The sequence below is a fragment of the Paroedura picta genome, chromosome 6, assembly GCF_049243985.1.
Source record: "Paroedura picta isolate Pp20150507F chromosome 6, Ppicta_v3.0, whole genome shotgun sequence".
In the NCBI taxonomy this organism is placed as follows: Eukaryota; Metazoa; Chordata; class Lepidosauria; order Squamata; family Gekkonidae; genus Paroedura; species Paroedura picta.
Window position 1 is genome coordinate 4,105,437 of NC_135374.1, and position 17,947 is coordinate 4,123,383.

At 51.0% G+C, this 17,947-nt stretch overlaps 1 protein-coding gene across 2 annotated transcripts in view; it reads left to right on the top strand.

Annotated features, from left to right (window-relative positions):
• The first annotated feature begins 418 nt into the window (after positions 1–418).
• The window catches only part of FCHSD2 (FCH and double SH3 domains 2), a 163,642-nt gene continuing 146,113 nt past the window's right edge, over positions 419–17,947 (top strand). For both annotated transcript variants that reach the window (XM_077341224.1, XM_077341225.1), the window contains exons 1-2: positions 419–596; positions 8,622–8,719. In XM_077341224.1, the coding sequence (XP_077197339.1) occupies positions 576–596; positions 8,622–8,719 (119 nt within the window). In that variant the 5' untranslated portion in view covers positions 419–575. The remainder of the gene's footprint in view (positions 597–8,621; positions 8,720–17,947) is intronic.

Genomic DNA, 17,947 nt, shown 5'->3' on the forward strand with positions numbered 1-17,947 from the left:
CCTAGAAAGCCTGGCAGGCCTGAGGCGACGGAGAAACGACCCCGCGGGCCACGCCCCCTGAGCCCGTCCGCCTCGCTCGCTCGCGCGCTCCCGCCCGTCAGACCCGCAGGCCTGGCCCCCTCATTAGCGTAGCCACGCCTCCCGCGCCGCGTTTTCGTCGCTCGCGCGCGCTCTTTTCACTCCCAACGACCGGCCGCGCGCAACAACACCCCCCCCACACACTCTTCTTAGCCCGGTTCGTTCCCCCCCCCTTTCTCCTCACTCTCGCGCACCGCGACAGCCCCTCCCCTTCCCTCGGCCTCCCCCCCCACCCTGAGGCCCTCCTCCCTCCCTCTATCCAATCAGAACGCCCGGCCGCGCACCACCTGATCCTCTCGGCCCCGCCCCCCGCGCTCTCCCTTTCTCCCCGGCCCCGCCCCTGGCCCCGCCCCGTCGCGTCCCTCCCCTCCCTCGCCGCAGAGACCGGCCCGGCGTCGCGCTCTCGCCCCCGCCGCCGCCGCCGTTCGGGCGGGGGAAGGATTGATGTGGAGGCCGAGAGCGGCAGCGCAGCCGCCCCCGCCGCCCTCGCCCTCGCCATGCAGCCCCCGCCGAGGAAGGTGAGGCGACGCTGGGGGTTGGGGGGGAGGGGCGCCCGCGGGGGGGGGAGGGGGAGGCTGACCCTCACCATGGAGGGTGCTGGGGCCGACTGCAGAGGTGCCAGGGGAGGGGAGGGGAGGGGAGGGGAGGGCGGGCTGCAGAGAGGCCGTGCAATGGGGGGGGGGGTCGCTGGCTTCCTTCCTTCCTTCCTTGCTTGCCCCTCTCCTGCCCTTTGCAATGGTGGTGGGGGGGGGGTTTGCTCGGCCTCCAGGGTGGGGCTGGGGGGCACGGCCGGTCCCTGGGAGAGGACCCTCTGCTGGGAGGCTGCAGGGCCAGGGCCGTCAGGTTGCGGGAAAGGGGGTGGGTTGCGGGGTATCAGCCTGGTGGTCAGGTTGCAGGATTTCACGGGGAAGGGGCTCAGGTTGCAATGGGCATGGTGCGCAGGTGAGCTGTGGGTGGGGGGGGGGAGACAGAGGGGCAGGTGGTGGCTCAGGGATGCACGTGAAGAACACGCATGGAGTTGGCTCATTGGGAAGCGGACCCAAGGTCAGTCTGGGCTACCGAGAGTGGCAGCAGCAGCAGCTCTCCGGGGGTCTCGGGGGGAGGTCTTCCCCATCCTCTCCTGCCTCGTCCTTTTAACCAGAGGTGCCGGGGACTGAACCCGGGACCTTCTGCATGCCAAGGGGAGGCTCCTTTGCCGAGCCACAGCCCTTGGGGAAGGTGCTCCAGTGGAGGTATATTTTGCTGCCTGCAGGTGTGTGTCTGCAAAAGGGGAGTGGTGGAGAAACCCTGGACAGTTTAGGCTGCAGAAAACACCCATGTGAATCCTCGTTGCAAAGGTTGAGCCGAAGCAGGAATTGGGACTACTCGGGAGGAGGAGGAGTCCAACCCCCCCCTCTGAAAGCGGTTTAGGTTTATGCTTCCTGAGGGCAGGCTGCGGAGAACCAAGTGACAGCAAGTGGCAGCCTTCCCTGGAAAGGTGGCAGAGAGGTTGACCTGTGTGCTTGGCCAGGGAGCTGTCCCTCAGACTGCATGGGGAGTCTAGAGTGCCACCCTACGCACCCTGTCTACTCCAGGTGCATTAATTGCGTTTGGCGTGGAGTGGAGAAACTCTGTCTAGGACTGCATTGCCGGAGACCTACTAGGTCCTCGCTGCAGGTGCTCAAAAGCGGAGACCGGCCGCAGGGGTAGTCAAACTGCGGCCCTCCAGATGTCCATGGACTACAATTCCCATGAGCCCCTGCCAGCAAACGCTGGCAGGGGCTCCTGGGAATTGTAGTCCATGGACATCTGGAGGGCCGCAGTTTGACTACCCCTGCTCTGGACCCTTTGAGGGTGGAGAACTGCGTGTGCCAGAGCAGGATGCCTGCTACAGGAATTTGGTTAAAGATTGTAGGATAGGAGCAGGGTTGTAAACCTGCTTTTCCTGGAAAGGGGCTGACTGTTTATATAGACGGCAAGTGGGTTGGTGGTTTGACAGGGTCCGCTGCAGGAAGATAAGATCTGGCTGAACATATAGGGGCAGCAGGGGAACCTGGGGATGACCTTAGAGGCAATAAAAGGGTCATTGTTGGTGTCAAATCCGGGTCCTACAACACCTTGGTGACCAATGAGATTTTGGGGGGTGTAAACTTTTGGAATTCAAAGCTCCCTTTGTCTGATACAAATCAAAATTAGGATCTCTTAGCCTTTATATCTCAGTCAGAAGTTGTCAGGGATGCAGGGTATAAAGACCCGGATCTCTGTTCCAAAGGGAAGTTTGACTCCCCCAAACGCTTGTTTTTCTCACAAATGCTTGAATCTAAGTGTTTGGTTGTAGACCCTCTGAAACCGTTTTCATTATGGCATGAATGATGCTACTCATAAACTTGTCCTGCCCTTTCATCATAACTCAGGGCTACCAAATCAAATATTAACATTAAGATATTTTTGTAACTTCCACCAGGCATCTTCAGTTGATTTTGAGCAGCATTACGGTTCCGGGTTGTTGCTGGCTGGCCTTTATTGAAATGATACCATTCTTACAATATTTCCTCCATGAGCTTTGACCTCTTGGTACACCTGGTGGCTTACTGCTGATTTGAAACGATATCTATCCAAAACAAACCATGGTAGTCAGAAAATCCCATTAGAAAAGTGAAAGAAGGTGAAGTGTAAACACAGCTCAAGAGCCTTAAGCATGCAATGAATCTTGCACATTCAAAATGAATGTTTTTTCCCCATATGATACATGCCCACAAGGTGCTTGATGAATAGTTTGGGGAGGGGAATGCCTTCATGGAAGATCTCAAATATAATAAAGGTGTGTGGGTTCATTTCCTTTGGAGTTAGGGCACCATAGTGTAGTTACGTGCTTTTGATAAAAGACTCCATTTCGGAGACTGATTAAAATGTGGAATTTTCTGCCAGAGGATGTACTAATGGCCACAGGAATAAAAAAACAGATATATTCATGGCGGATAAAGTCTATCTGTGGGTACTAGCCATGGTGACTGAGGGGCACCTCCACATCCAGTGGCTAGCTAACTACTGAATCTCAGAGCCAGGAAGTCACAAAAGGGAAAGGCCTCGGCCTCTCTGCCCCGTGGCTGGCCCTGCAGAGGAACTGGCTGGCCCCTGGGTGAGACGGGAGGCTGGACTGGAGGGACCCTCCCTGGCCTGACCCAGCAGGGCTCTTCTGAGGGTCTTCTCAGGGGAAGGCCTCGGCCTCTCTGCCCCGTGGCTGGCCCTGCAGAGGAACTGGCTGGCCCCTGGGTGAGACGGGAGGCTGGACTGGAGGGACCCTCCCTGGCCTGACCCAGCAGGGCTCTTCTGGGGGTCTTCTCAGGGGAAGGCCTCGGCCTCTCTGCCCTGTGGCTGGCCCTGCAGAGGAACTGGCTGGCCCCTGGGTGAGACGGGAGGCTGGACTGGAGGGACCCTCCCTGGCCTGACCCAGCAGGGCTCTTCTGAGGCTCTTCTCAGGGGAAGGCCTCGGCCTCCCTGCCGTGTGGCTGGCCCTGCAGAGGAACTGGCTGGCCCCTGGGTGAGACGGGAGGCTGGACTGGAGGGACCCTCCCTGGCCTGACCCAGCAGGGCTCTTCTGAGGGTCTTCTCAGGGGAAGGCCTCGGCCTCTCTGCCCTGTGGCTGGCCCTGTGGAGGAACTGGCTGGCCCCTGGGTGAGACAGGAGGCTGGACTGGAGGGACCCTCCCTGGCCTGACCCAGCAGGGCTCTTCTGAGGCTCTTCTCGGGGGGAAGGCCAAGGCCTCTCTGCCCTATTGATGCAGCTGAGGGATTGTCACTTTAGGTGAGTTCGGTTGTTGGTGGGGATATCATTTATCAGCAGACGCTTTGTAAGAGATGACTAGCAGATGACTGGGATGTGGGTGGGAGAGCTAAGAATAACAAGGAGGATTTAGTCTGTGTGTGAAGTTGCCCATTAGTGGTGGGAAAGGGAGAGGTTGGGTGGTCCCATTTGATGCAAGGAGTTTGGAAGACAGGAGACTGGGGAATGCCGGGACCTTGGCTCTCTATGGCTGCGAGGACATCTGCTTTGAGCTCCCACAGACTTCAAAAAAACCCGCCACGTTTCTCTGTTTCAAAAGGGAGCTTAGGTGCAGGTGAAATATACTGGATTGCGGGGAGGATTTACTGTGCAGGCAAAAGGCATAGTTCTCTGGGCTGCTTGGTGGACCAACATAGCTGGCTGTGTTTGGGGGGAGGGGAGGAGGTGGTTTCTCTCTGCCATTTCATCGCCGTTTGGGATGGGGTGGGGGGCTTAGCCGGGATTTGATTGCATCTTCTGTTTGGGGTGGAGAAAATAAATTATTACTATTTCTGTTTAAAAATGGTCCCTGTTTGCTTGGTGGGTTGCTTGTTTGAGTTTTGCAAAGGTCTGGGCAGAGGAATGTCTTCTCATCTGGCGTCCTGACGGTTGTTGCTTGTGTGTGTGTGTGTGGGGGGGGGATAGTTCCGGTTGGGAGTTAGTATGTGTGGGAGGGTGCTGTTCTGATGGGAGGAAAGGTTAGAGGAGCTTGGTCTGCTTAGCCTGGAGAAGAGATGACTGAGAGGGGATCTGATAACCATCTTCAAGTATTTAAAAGGGTGCCATATTGAGGATGGAGCACAGTTCTCTCTTGCTCCCGAGGGACGGACCAGAACCAATGGGATGAAATTAATGCAAAAGAAATTCTGTCTAAACATCCGGAAAAAATTCCTGACAGAATGATTCCTCAGTTGGTTGGTTTCCTCAGGAGGTGGTGGGTTCTCCATCTTGGGAGATTTTTAAGCAGAGGCTGGATAGCCATCTGATGGGGAGGCTGATTCTGTGAAGGTTCAAGGGGGTGTCAGGTGACAGTGGAGGAGCGAGAGGGTTGTGAGTGTCCTGCACAGTGCAGGGGGTTGGACTAGATGACCCAGGAGGCACCTTCCAACTCTATAATTCTATGAGGATGGGTTATTTGTGTTGCACCTGAGGGAAAGGAGTGATCCGGTCAGCTGTGTTTTCTTTGAGTTTCTGCCTTGGTACTTCTCCTTATAGGAGAGGCAGCTATTCTTCTCCAAACAAGCAGCATGATGCTTTGTTATGGTCCCCTTTGTACCTTCCTTTATCCTTCGACCTTATTGTTTTGGGGATCTTCATAGCGACAGCTCACCTCTCCTCCTGCTAGGCTGCTCAATGAATGTGATCTTGACAGCAGTAGAACATGCAGGCACAAAGACTCATTTGATTACTGTATTCAGAAAATAAGACTTAAATGAAGGAACTCTTCATTTGTTATCTCTTGGGCTGTCGACCTGGATGGTGTTTCTTAATGCTGCTGTATTTTTCTGGATTGATTAAACAGTGTAGGTTTTTTTAATAGTTGGGCCAGTTGCACTGTTAAACGTGACTAAAAGAGCATTTGGGAATCTTCTCTCTCCCTCCGCTGTTTTAGTATTTGACTCTACCCTGCTTGAGACAAGGGTGCAGCCGTCTTTTGTTGCATGAGGATGTTTGGAAGGAAGAGAACAGGTCAGTTGTTTTAATAAGTGGGATAGAGCTCTGAGGTTTCGATTTTTAAAAATCTAGGTAGTTTGGTGATATGAATGTGAGAGTTTGGGAGAACAATGTCCAGTCGGAATAGATGCAGATAAAATTTGGGTTGCATTTTAGAACATAATTTTGACTAATTTATTTGGCCAGGTATCCAGTTCCCGGATGAATGACTTCTTCGGCCTCCTGGCCAGCATCATGTGACACGGACTGATGTAGTGTAGTGACAACCTAGCGGTGTTCAGAACTTGTGTGCCTTAGAGCTTGGCTGTAAAGAAGAGCAAGAGTCCAGTAGCACCCTCTTGACTCACCAAATTTGTGGTACTGTAGGAGCTTTTTGTAAGTCACTGCCCACTGCTTCAAATCTAGCTATAATGTGAGTCCTTCTGTCCATGTGTCACAAGGTTGCTGGAATTCCACTCTGTACAGTTAAATGTGATTCCTTCCAGGGAGAGAGAGCCAGGTAGGTGGCCGTGTCAGTCTGTCTGGAGCAGCATGAAAGAGCCGGAGTCCAGCAGCACCTAGCACAATTTGTGACAGGGTATGAGCTATTGAGTGAAGGGGTGGCAGGTGACAGTGGATGAGTGAGAGGCTTGTGAGTGTCCTGCATAATGCAGGGGTTTGGACTAGATGACCCAGGAGGTCCCTTCCAACTCTAGGATTCTAAATTCCGTCTAAACATCCAGAAGACGTTCCTGACAGTCAGAGCGGTTCCTCAGTGGAACAGGCTTCTTCGGGAGGTGGTGGGTTCTCCATCTTTGGAGGTTTTTAAACAGATGCTGGAGAGCCATCTGACAGAGAAGCTGATTCTGTGAAGGCACAAAGGGGTGGCAGGTGACAGTGGGTGAGTGAGAGAGTTGGGAGTGTCCTGCATACTGCAGGGGGTTGGACTAGATGACCCAGGAGGCCCCTTCCAACTCTGTTATTCTATGATTCTACGAGTCACTGCTCGTTTCCTCTGATATGGCTAGAACATGAGTCCTCCTGTCCTTACATCTTGGAGACTGGAGTGATAGCAGATGCCGAATGACATTAGGAGGTCATCTGGTTGGCTGTTTTAACAAGTCATTTAAATGACCAGACGTGTGACCAAGTCTAGACCCTAAAGATTACTATTAACATTTGCACGAAATTTTACACATTTCAGGTTGGTCCACAGTAGAAGAGAGGCTGTGTCAAAGGGAGCTACGACTCTCGAACGCTTACACCCCGGAGATCTTGTTGGTCATTAAGGTGCTGCTGGCCACCACTCTTTATTTCCTATGGAATAGATGATACCGCAGAACAAGATGTCCACGTGCTTTGGTTTGGCTTTGTGGCCAACTCATAAAATTGTGCTTGCCACAAGTCCCGCACCTGCTGTGCAGGTGTGTGGGTTTGGGGCGAGGAGGTGTGTCTTCGTGTACCTCCTGCTGCACTGGCCTTTGGAACTGGCCAGGCGCTTCTCTCTGCTTCCTCCATTTCTGTGTGTGCTGAGGGATTTGGGAGAAAGCTTTTGCCGTGCTTTGGAGGAGGAAGAAGAAGCAACGGACTTATTTCAAAGTTCAGTGTGACAGGGCAGCCCCTCCGTCGAAGCTTTGTGCGGGAGTCCAGGCATCTCTGGGCTTTGGGCTGTAGGCTGGGAAGCAGACCTTCGATGTGACCTCCCAGGGGCTTTCTGTAACTCGTAGGAATCTTGGGAGAGGGATTGCATAGTCTTTGCAGCTCAGCAGACGGCCCGGGCTAGCCCGATCCTGTCAGGTCACAGAAACTAAGCAGGATCGGCCTTAGTTAGTCCTTGAATTCCCTGACCTCGAGAGCCCAGGGTAAACCAGATCTTGTCAGGTCTCGGAAGCTAATCAGGGTCACCCCTGGCCAGCATTGGGATGGGAGACCTTGAAGGAACACGAGAGCCATGACGCAGAGTCAGGCAGTGGCAATCCACCTCCGAACATCTCTTCTCTGGCTGCCGTTCTCCTGGCCGGCTATGCTGCACACATGCCGTATGATAAACTAAAAAGTCAGTCCTTGAATGGGATGTGGAGGCGGACGATGATAAATGGGATTTGGGGCTGTATTAAGCTGAGTGATATGTCCAGATCACAGGAAGTGATAGTACTGCTTTACTCTGCTCTGGTTTGGCCTCACTTGGAGTCCTGTGTTCAGTTTTGGGCACCCCAGTTGAAGAGGGATGTAGGCAAACTGGAGTGTGTCCAGAGGAGGGCAACAAAGATGGTGAGGGGTTTGGAGACCAAGACATATGAAGACAAGTTGGGGGATTTTGGTCTGTTTAGCCTGGAGAGGAGACAAATGAGAGGGGATCTGAAGAAGTTCCTGACAGTGAGAGCGGTTTCTCAGTGGAACAGTCTTTTTGGGAGGTGGTGGGTTCTCCATCTTTGGAGATTTTAAAACAGAGGCTAGATAGCCATCTGATGGGGAGGCTGATTCTGTGAAGGTTCAAGGGGGTGGCAGGTGACAGTGGGTGAGCGAGAGGGTCCTGCTTAGTGTAGGGGGTTGGACTAGATGACCTAGGAGGTATCTTCCAACTCTGTTATTCTAGAATTCTATGGTAAACCACTTCTTTGTGTTTAGCTTAGGCTAGCCTGATCTCATCAGATCTCGGAAACCATGTTTGGGTGGGAGACCTCCAAGGATGTCCAGAGTTACTCTCCAGGGTGAGCTCTGGCAACCCCTCTTGCTGTTCTGTCATGTTCAGGATGTCACAGGCTAGCTCAGTCTTGTCAGAAGCCAATCAGGGTCAGCTAGGGCCTGGATGAGAGACCACCAAAGAAGTCCAGCCTGTGGCAAGCCGCCTCTACTCATCTCTTCTCTTAAAACCCCCCCTGAAAGGTTGCCGTGGGTTGGTTGTGACTTGACAGCTCTTTCCACCGCAAGAACTGCAGTATTTAGAATCTTTTTTTTTTTTAAACCACTGTATTCTTTAGGAAGTTGACGCTCATGTTCAATTATAAACTACCTCTTCAGTGTGACATAGCTTAAGAGGGTAAAATTACAGCTTCTGGCATATCCTTTTTCCCCTCTCCCTCCCCCAGGTGAAAATTACTCAAGAGCTGAAACTCATTCAGACGGAGCAGATGACAAAGCTGCAAGGCAAACATCAGGCAGAATGCGACTTACTTGAAGACATGAGGTAAGCTGCAGCTTCCCAGATTCCTGTAAGAGCTCCTTTTTGGAAGAACATTTGGGTTGCAAAACTGCGGGAACCGACTATGGAATTTCCTCTTGGATTTCCTGCTCTCGGAGTCTTCAAGGCTCGGCTACAGCTGGAAAGCATAACGGGAACCAACACAATGCCTCCTTCTCCCGTTTGAAGGGGCGGTGGCCGCAGGGATGACAAATTGGTGAATTCCATCTAGGCATGTGTACGGCTGGGGCTTTGGTGTTTGCCGCCTGCCCCTGAAATGCCAAAGTGGGAACTCTCCCGGGTGGCGTGGTTAAATATATATGTTTTAAGTGGGCGAAGATAAAACTTGCTTTTATATATATTTTTAAAGAAAAAAACCCTTCAGAAACTGTTCTTGGAGTTGAAATCAATACAGAAGGCCTGTTTCCCACATGCCACTGCATTCTCTGGCTTCAGATGCCGTCGTCCCTCGTCTCTAGCATTTGTGCATTTACCGTCAGAGCATCCCTGGGGACTCTGGCATGCCTGAGAGGCCTGTGGAGCTATCCTCAGTAGACCTGAACATGGATTTCTAAGGATGGGCATTCATGAGATACGCTATCCAAGTCCTGTTGTTGCTCTTCAGCTCCTGGTGTTGTCTTTATTTATTCAATTGACAATTTGGTGCAATTATCTAGCCTTTCCTATCGGTACGCAGGAAGTACGGGTTAAAAGATGCAAGTTCATGAGAGATTAGCAAGCACAAGGACTCCGCAAGGGTCGGTGTCGATGCATCAACGCCTGGAAAGGCGGCTACTTATTTTTAAAAAGCCACCCCCATGCATATTCAGTCCTCGGGAGGTGAAAGCCCTCTTCTCATTTAAGTGCACCCTTGCCTGAGAGCCATCACAGCATCTTTCGTGCAGAACCGGCGGGTCAGCGTTGTTTGTACAGTAAAAGCTAGTTAATGAATGCCAGGCTGCTATATGCGATCTCCCCCCCCTGCCCCCTCCCCCAGCCAGATAAGAAGTGTGTTTTTTATGATATACCTGTCTAGTGCTAGGCAGGTTCAGGATCTGCTGTTTCGTTTCGTGCACGAGGTGCCAAAAGGTCGGCAGAGCTGTTGATACGATATGCCACAGAGCAGCCCAGTTTTAAGCTACAAAAACAATTCTTCAAGGGCAGCAAGAAGTCTTGCTCCGCTGTGGCCCTTTGAAGCTGGCTTTCTAGTTCGTCGGGAGGAATGCGAAGAACGGAGGATCGGACGTAAATAGCGGATGCCCCGCCACTACCTGCCCTGTTTTTTCGTGTGGGCTGGTGTGAAATACTGCGCCAAAGTAGCTTATGAAGGAGGGAGCAAGCAAGGAAGATACTGCCACGGTTGAAGCCCTTGCATGTTTTTAGAGGTGTCTGTATATTAGTGTCATCTCATTGTAGGGTTTTTGAGGCAAGAGCTGGCCAGAAGTGGGTTTAGCATTGCTGGCTTCTGCACCGTATTGGGCAGGGCACTTCTCTTGCGAAGCGGCCTCTTCCCGTTTCACCTTCCACTGCTTATTGCTGCCCAGTAGCTACCCTTCAAGGACTCAGCTGCCCCCTCACCATTATAATATTCATAGAATCATAGAGTTGGAAGGGGCCATACAGGCCATCTAGTCCAACACCCTGCTCAACGCAGGATCAGCCCTAAGCATCCTAAAGCAGTGGTCCCCAACCTTTTTATCACTGGGGACCGCTCAACGCTTGACAATTTTACTGAGGCCCGGTGGTGGTGGGGGTAGTTTACTCCTCTACTCTCAACCACTGCCCTAGCGCTCTCTGATCGCTTTGGTAATGTTTAAACATCCCTTGAAAATAAGATACAGACACGCCACAACAATGAAGTGTGTTGTAAAGGGCCAGGGGGGGGGGGAAGAAGGCGTCTTTCAGGGCCCACCTCCAATTAGTCGAAGGACCACATGTGGTCTGCAGCCCACAGGTTGGGGATTGCTACCCTAAAGCATCCAAGAAAAGTGTGTATCCAACCTTTGCTTGAAGAAATATTCCCATAACTTGGAAGCAATCAGACAGCACTTAACATGCTTGCATCCTAATGCTGCATAACAAGGGTTAAATTTGCAAGATGCCTCCACAGTATGGTCTTGAGAGATTAAACTAACCTCACCTACACAGCGCAGTGTCTCCCAGAATCTAATGAAGGCCGGTGGGTTTGCACAGTGATGCGTTGGATATCTGCCTTGTACTCTCTTTCCTACAGAGATTAGGGATACATCAGTCACTATTAGCCACAAGGTATAGATGGGGCAGTGAGGCTCTGTCTTCTTCTTATGCATGGGGGCAACAGTAAGAGGGCTTCTGGAGTCTTGGCCCCATGGGTGGACCTCCTGATGGCACCTGGGTCTTCGGCACTGTGTGACACAGATTATTGGACTGGATGGGCCATCCAACATGGCTTTCTCGTGTTCCTATGTCTGGGGTAGTGATGTTCTGTATTCTTGGGGCTTGGGGGGCTTCTGGAGTTCTGACCCCGCTGGTGGACCTCCTGAGGGCACCTGGGCTTTGGCCTCTGTGTGGCACAGAGTGTTGGACTGGATGCACCATTGGCCTGATCCAGCATGGCTCCTCTTATGTTCTAGTTATACCTTCAGTTCAGAGCCAGCTTGGTGTAGTGGTTAAGAGCGGCAGCTTCTAATCTGGCTTGATTCCCTGCTCCTCCTCCACATGCAGACAGCTGGGTGACCTTGGGCTTGTCACAGTCCTGTTAGAGTTGTTCTGAATGAGGAGTAATCTCAGGGATCTCTCAGCCTCACCCACCTCACAGGGCTTCTGTTGTGGGGAGAGGAAAGAGAAGGCGACTAGAAGCCACTTTGGGGCTCCTTCGGGTAGAGAAAAGCGGCATATAAGAACCAACTCTTCTTCTTCTTCAGTGATCTCAGGGCTCTCTCAACCTCCCCTCCCTCACAGGGTGTCTGTTGTGGGGAGAGGAAAGGGAAGGTGAATGGAAGCCGCTTTGGGGCTCCTTCGGGTAGAGAAAAGCGGCATCTAAGAACCAACTCTTTTCATAGAATAATATAGTTTGAAAGGACCTCACGGGTTCCTTTTCTGCCTACTGACTAGGGCTCTCACTGCCTCTGGCTGGAGTTTGGGGCAGAACTCCATTCTGTCAAAGAAAGGTGTGATCAGCAAAGTTTTACCAACTTGCATAGCCTCATGTGAAACATTTGGATCAATTACTCTTAACTGGATTCAAGCCCTTCCCTTCCTCTCCCCACAACAGACACCCTGTTTGGGTGGGTGAGGCTGAGAGAGCCCTGATATTCCTGCTCGGTCTGAACAGTTTTATCAGTGCCGTGGCGAGCCCAAGGTCACCCAGCTGGCTGCATGTGGGGGAGCGGGGAATCAAACCCGGCTCGCCAGATTAGAAGTCTGCACTCCTAACCACTACACCAAGCTACAAGCCACTAAGGAGCTGCAATGACAAGATATCTGAAGAGGAACATTTTAATCTTCTGCCGCTGATGGTATATTCTCATGCAAAGAACTTCAAGCAGGGAACACAAAGGGAAATTGCAGCATTAATATTCATTGCAAAGTTTTAACACTATACCTCCGCCAGAGCTTAACAGAGGCCTATTATTTCTTACTCCCGGCAGGTGCTAACATCTTGCATTTCCCACCCCCTACAGATGTTAATTGCTTCAGTTGTACCTCTCTAACTTCCTATTGTATCTGCTTATCTCGTTTCCATCTTGCGGTAGATTTTACGTCTGACTGTCGAACTGTGGGGAGGATCTCATGTGGTCAGAATGAACAGATTAATCTTCATCCTGATTTGAGCCAGCCTCCCTTTGTAACGTGCCCTCCCACTTCTGCTGTGTACATAAATAATAATAATAATATATTATTATTACCTGCTTTTTTTGTTGCTAATTCAAGGCAGAGTACATAATGTAAGTCAGGTATGATCCAATGAATAAAAGGTAAAAGGTAAAGGTATCCCCTGTGCAAGCACCGAGTCATGTCTGACCCTTGGGGTGACGCCCTCCAGCGTTTTCTTGGCAGACTCAATACGGGGTGGTTTGCCAGTGAATAGAACCTTTATTTATTGTTTGAAAACATTTATTAGCCACCTTTCGCCCTAGCATCACTCGAGGTGGCTTTCAATGTAAATTAAACGTTTTTAAAGAACACACCATAAAAACAGCCATTATAAAACCCATAAAGCCACAGTTTTAAAAACTCCACAATTAAGAACTCCACAATTAGGACTGCCAATAATAAAAGCGAAGTTGGTCCATAAGGTTCAGACTACAGAAATCTGAAAACAAAGCTGGAAGAAACATGAGCTTTCTGAAGAAGGCTTTTATACCACGCTTTTCACTGCCTGAAGGAGTCTCAAAGCGGCTTACAATACCCTTCCCTGCCTTTCCCCACAACAGACACCCTGCGAGGTGGGTGACGCCGACAGAGTTCTAAGAGAGCTCTAACAGGACTGCGACTAGGCCAAGGTCACCCAGCTGGCGGAGCGGGGAATCAAACCCCGCTCACCAGATTTGAAGCCACCGCTCTTAACCACTATACCATGATATGGCAAGTGGTATGGAGCAGGGGTAGTCAACCTGTGGTCCTCCAGATGTCCATGGACTACAATGCCCATGAGCCCCTGCCAGCTTTTGCTGGCAGGGGCTCATGGGAATTGTAGTCCATGGACATCTGGAGGACCACAGGTTGACTACCCCTGGTATGGAGCATACTTCGTGATAGCTACAGTCCCTGTCCCTTGACCCATGGAGCTTCCTGACCATTTCATGACTGCAGTCCTATTTTACCTGTGCAAAAAAGCCCTCTTTAACAACGGTGTTTTGCAAAACTAGGAACGTGGGGGCCACAGCAGAGAGTTCCGTGTATCAGATGAAATGAGGACCGACTTCCTCTAACTCATGCTGAAATAATAAAGAAGGTCAGGCTGACTTCTTTAGGGCCAGGGATTATTAGGACCAGGTAGTGGCGGCAGAACCTAGAGCTCTTTGAGGGGCATAGGCAGGGAGGCGGTCCCTCTGGTACCCTGGGCCCTGACCATGCATGGCCTTAACGGTAATTACCAGAACCTTTATGAAGTTCCTACAGATCTGGGGTGGAACCTGGGAAGGACAGAGTCCGAGGAGGGGAAGGAGCTGAGCAGGAAAGTGATCCCCTCCAGGCCACCTTCTGAAGCTAAGCAGGGTTGGTCCTGGTCAGCACTGGGATGGGAGACCACCAAGGAAGCCCAGGGTCACTCCTCTCCAGAGGCAGGCAATGGCAAGCCACCTTGGAATGTCTCTTGCTAGGAACTGAAAGAGTCAGACTGTTGCCCTCCTACTGCCCCTCAAATTCCTCACTGCCCCCCTGGAACCTCCCACTGCCCCCAAGAGAATGGCTGCCTTCAGTCCTTAATCCGCTGCATGATGAATTACGCCAGAGAGCCATTCGAGCGCTGAATCTCTTGGGCGCTTGCTGAACTTGAAACAGAAATGTAGTGTTAATTAAGTGTCAACACCATCTCCCCTTCCCCATTACTCTTAACCTGCTAAATATGAGCTGAGAAGCCTGTTGTCTCCCAGCACCCGTTTTTAGGTTTTGGTTTACTCCACGGCGATGGAAAGATTTGTAAATGTCTAAAACCGGAGAGCGAACCAAGATTTCTGCCACACTTTAGGTGGTGCCGATACCTGCTCCGGGCCGTGATTGTGACTTGATCATAAGGTCATCTGGCCATTTAAAAAAAGGGCTTGGTGACGTAGATGGCACAGGCGCATTGTTAATTATTAGGAATTAATTAGCGCTCCTGCTGTCAAATCTAATGGATTAAATCTAATTGGAGATTAGGAGCGCTTCTAGAGAAGCAGGTAGCTTTGGGAGATTTTCTGCGGCTTGTTTTGTACGTGAAATGCAGCGGAAAATCAACCAGAACCCCCAGGGCGCTGACTTTTTGCCCCAGATTATGGCAAAAGATCTTACACTGCAGGCCTTTCTTGCAGTTTCGATTTCTATTCTTTTCTTTGCAGGTGTTCCTATTGTCTTCGAAACAGAATTGGGAATCCCCCCACCCCGCCCCCGGCTGCTTAAGACGCATCTGTCCTTTCCTGTTCTGTTGCCAGTGAGCTCTGTCAGTCTGTTGTTCTGCTTTTTGGGTGCCTGTTGTCTGCACCTGGGCATTACCTGATTTCCCAGGATGTGTCTCCGAAACCAGTCTGCGCCTTTCCCCTAATCCAGGGGTAGTCAAACTGCGGCCCTCCAGATGTCCATGGACTACAATTCCCAGAAGCCCCTGCCAGCATTTGCTGGCAGGGGCTTCTGGGAATTGTGGTCCATGGACATCTGGATTGTCGCCGTTTTGACTACCCCTGCCCTAATCCCTCGTAATGTCTGCCCATAATGTTTCCACATTTCTCTCCAGAAAATCTGCTCAGTTAGGAAAGGGAAGAACTGGTGCCTTTCCTAGTAGCTCAACTACTTGTGAGTAAGCACCCCAGTAACCTTACTTGGTGGCAAGTTCTTGCTCTTTTCACAGGTGTGCTTCTTAGGAATTTAGCTGACCGAAGGAGCCTGCACATAGGTGGTGTCTTGAGACCTGAAGTGCCCTCCCTGTGCATGTTTAGGAAGTATTGAACATTGTTGTGGTTGAATTGCTTGCTTCCATTAATCTGTCAGTCGTAAGTGTGGTGGCCGGAACGCTTCATGTTTTGGCCTGCTGCTTTCGTGGGCCACATAAAAGAACGGTTTGTCTCGCTTGTGCAGATATTTTGGTTTTTTATTTGATTGATTTAATTTCTATACCGCCCTTTCATATGGCTCAGGGTGGTTTACATACAACATCGTGGCGGGATACATGGAACGAATTAACATATAACATAAACAAATGCAACAACAATAATAATCTAACAGTGGTTCCAAATAACACAATTTCAGTGATCTTAAACAACAATATAACAGGAACAGGCACTTGAGGAAAGACTGGTTAAGGACATGGGGTTAAGGACATGGAAGGGGATCACAGAACCATAGAGTTGGAAGGGGCCATGCAGGCCATCTAGTCCAACCCCCTGCTCAACGCAGGATCAGCCCTAAGCATCCTAAAGCATCCAAGAAAAGTGTGTATCCAACCTTTGCTTGAAGACTGCCAGTGAGGGGGAGCTCACCACTTCCTTAGGCAGCCTATTCCACTGCTGAACTACTCTGACTGTGAAAATGTTTTTCCTGATATCTAGCCTATATCGTTGTACTTGTAGATTAAATCAGGAGTAGTCAACCTGTGCTCAATGTTTACTTTACAGTCCACAAGTACCCCAAGGTCTCGTTCACAGTGTTACCTAGAAGCGTATCCCCCATCCAGTAGGCATGCTTTTCATTTTTCTGAACACTCATTAGATTAAAACAGAACTAGAATGAATTAGAACACTCATGATTAAAACAATTGAAAGCAAGTGTAAAAATCCATACAGAACATTGGTTAGAAGAAGAAGAGTTGGTTTTTCACTGCCCAAAGGAGTCTCAAAGCGTCTTCCAATCCCCTTCCCTTCCTCTCCCCACAACAGACACCCTGTGATAGAGGTGAGGCTGAGAGAGCTCTGATATTACTGAAGAGGCAGAAGAATTGGTTTTTATATGCCGCTTTTCTCTAACCGAAGGAGGCTGAAAGCGGCTTATAGTCTCCTTCCCATTCCTCTCTCCACAACAGACACCCTGTGAGGGAGGGGAGGCTGAGAGAGCCCTGAGATTACTGAAGAAGAAGAAGAGTTGGTTCTTAGATGCCGCTTTTCTCTACCCGAAGGAGGCTCAATGCGGCTTCCAATTGCCTTCCCTTTCCTCTCCCCACAATAGACACCCTGTGAGGGAGGGGAGGCTGAGGGAACCCTGAGATTACTGAAGGAGAAGAAGAGTTGGTTCTTATATGCCGCTTTTCTCTACCCGAAGGAGGCTCAAAGCGGCTTCCACTCCTCACAACAGACACCCTGTGAGGTGGGTGAGGCTGAGAGAGCCCTAAGATTACTGAAGAAGAAGAAGAGTTGGTTCTTAGATGCCGCTTTTCTCTACCCGAAGGAAGCTCAATGCGGCTTCGAATTGCCTTCCCTTTCCTCTCCCCACAACAGACACCCTGTGAGGTGGGTGAGGCTGAGAGAGCCCTGATATTCCTGCTCAGTCAGAACAGTTTTATCAGTGCTGTGACTAGCCCAAGGTCTCCCAGCTGGCTGCATGTGGGGGAGTGCAGAATCGAACCCGGCATGCCAGATCAGAAGTCCACACTCCTAACCACGACACCAAACTGACTCTCAAGATGTGGCTTTTGGTGCGGTTGTTGTTTTCTTAGCCAAGAACGACATCAAGGGTGGACAAACCTTCGAGCCTTCCTTCTGTTACTCCTCACATAATCAGCCGGAATAAATGTAGGTAGAACGTCCGTGATAGGAACGTGGGTTGTGTTTATTTCAGAAACATCTTATGTTTTCAGGAGGGTTTCCGCAAGCACGTACCTGCAAAGCAGATGCTCTAGCACTGAGCCACAGCCTCACCCCTCTCTTTAACCATGACACCAGCTTTACTCACTTATAACCCCCAGGTCTCTCCCGTACTATAAATTCAAGCTCAGACAGTGAAAGTGTATTTTGCCAATAAATGTAACTGGCACGCACAGTTCTCTCCCCAGAATCTGCATAAATTCTTAATGAACGCCTTCTTCCGCCAGCATGACATAGCCATGTTTCTGCTCGCATGTTTTCACTCGGGAGTCCCAGTGGAGGCAGGAATGGAACACCACTGTCAAATGAAACAGCTGTATTGGAATCCAAGCACCGAGACATGATTTCTTGCCATGATTATTCACTGTGAGCAGGGCTCTCTTTATGAAGGCCTCAGCCTCTCTACCCTGCAGAGGAACTGGCTGGCCCCTGTGTGAGACGGGAGGCTGGACTGGAGGGACCCTCCCTGGTCTGACCCAGCAGGGCTCTTCTGAGGGTCTTCTCAGGGGAAGGCCTCTGCCTCTCTGCCCTGTGGCTGGCCCTGCAGAGGAACTGGCTGGCCCCTGGGTGAGACAGGAGGATGGACTGGAGGGACCCTCCCTGGTCTGACCCAGCAGGGCTCTTCTGAGGTCCTTCTCAGGAGAAGGCCTCGGCCTCTCTGCCCTGTGGCTGGCCATGCAGAGGAACTGGCTGGCCCCTGGATGAGACGGGAGGCTGTACTGGAGGGACCCTCCCTGGCCTGACCCAGCAGGGCTCTTCTGAG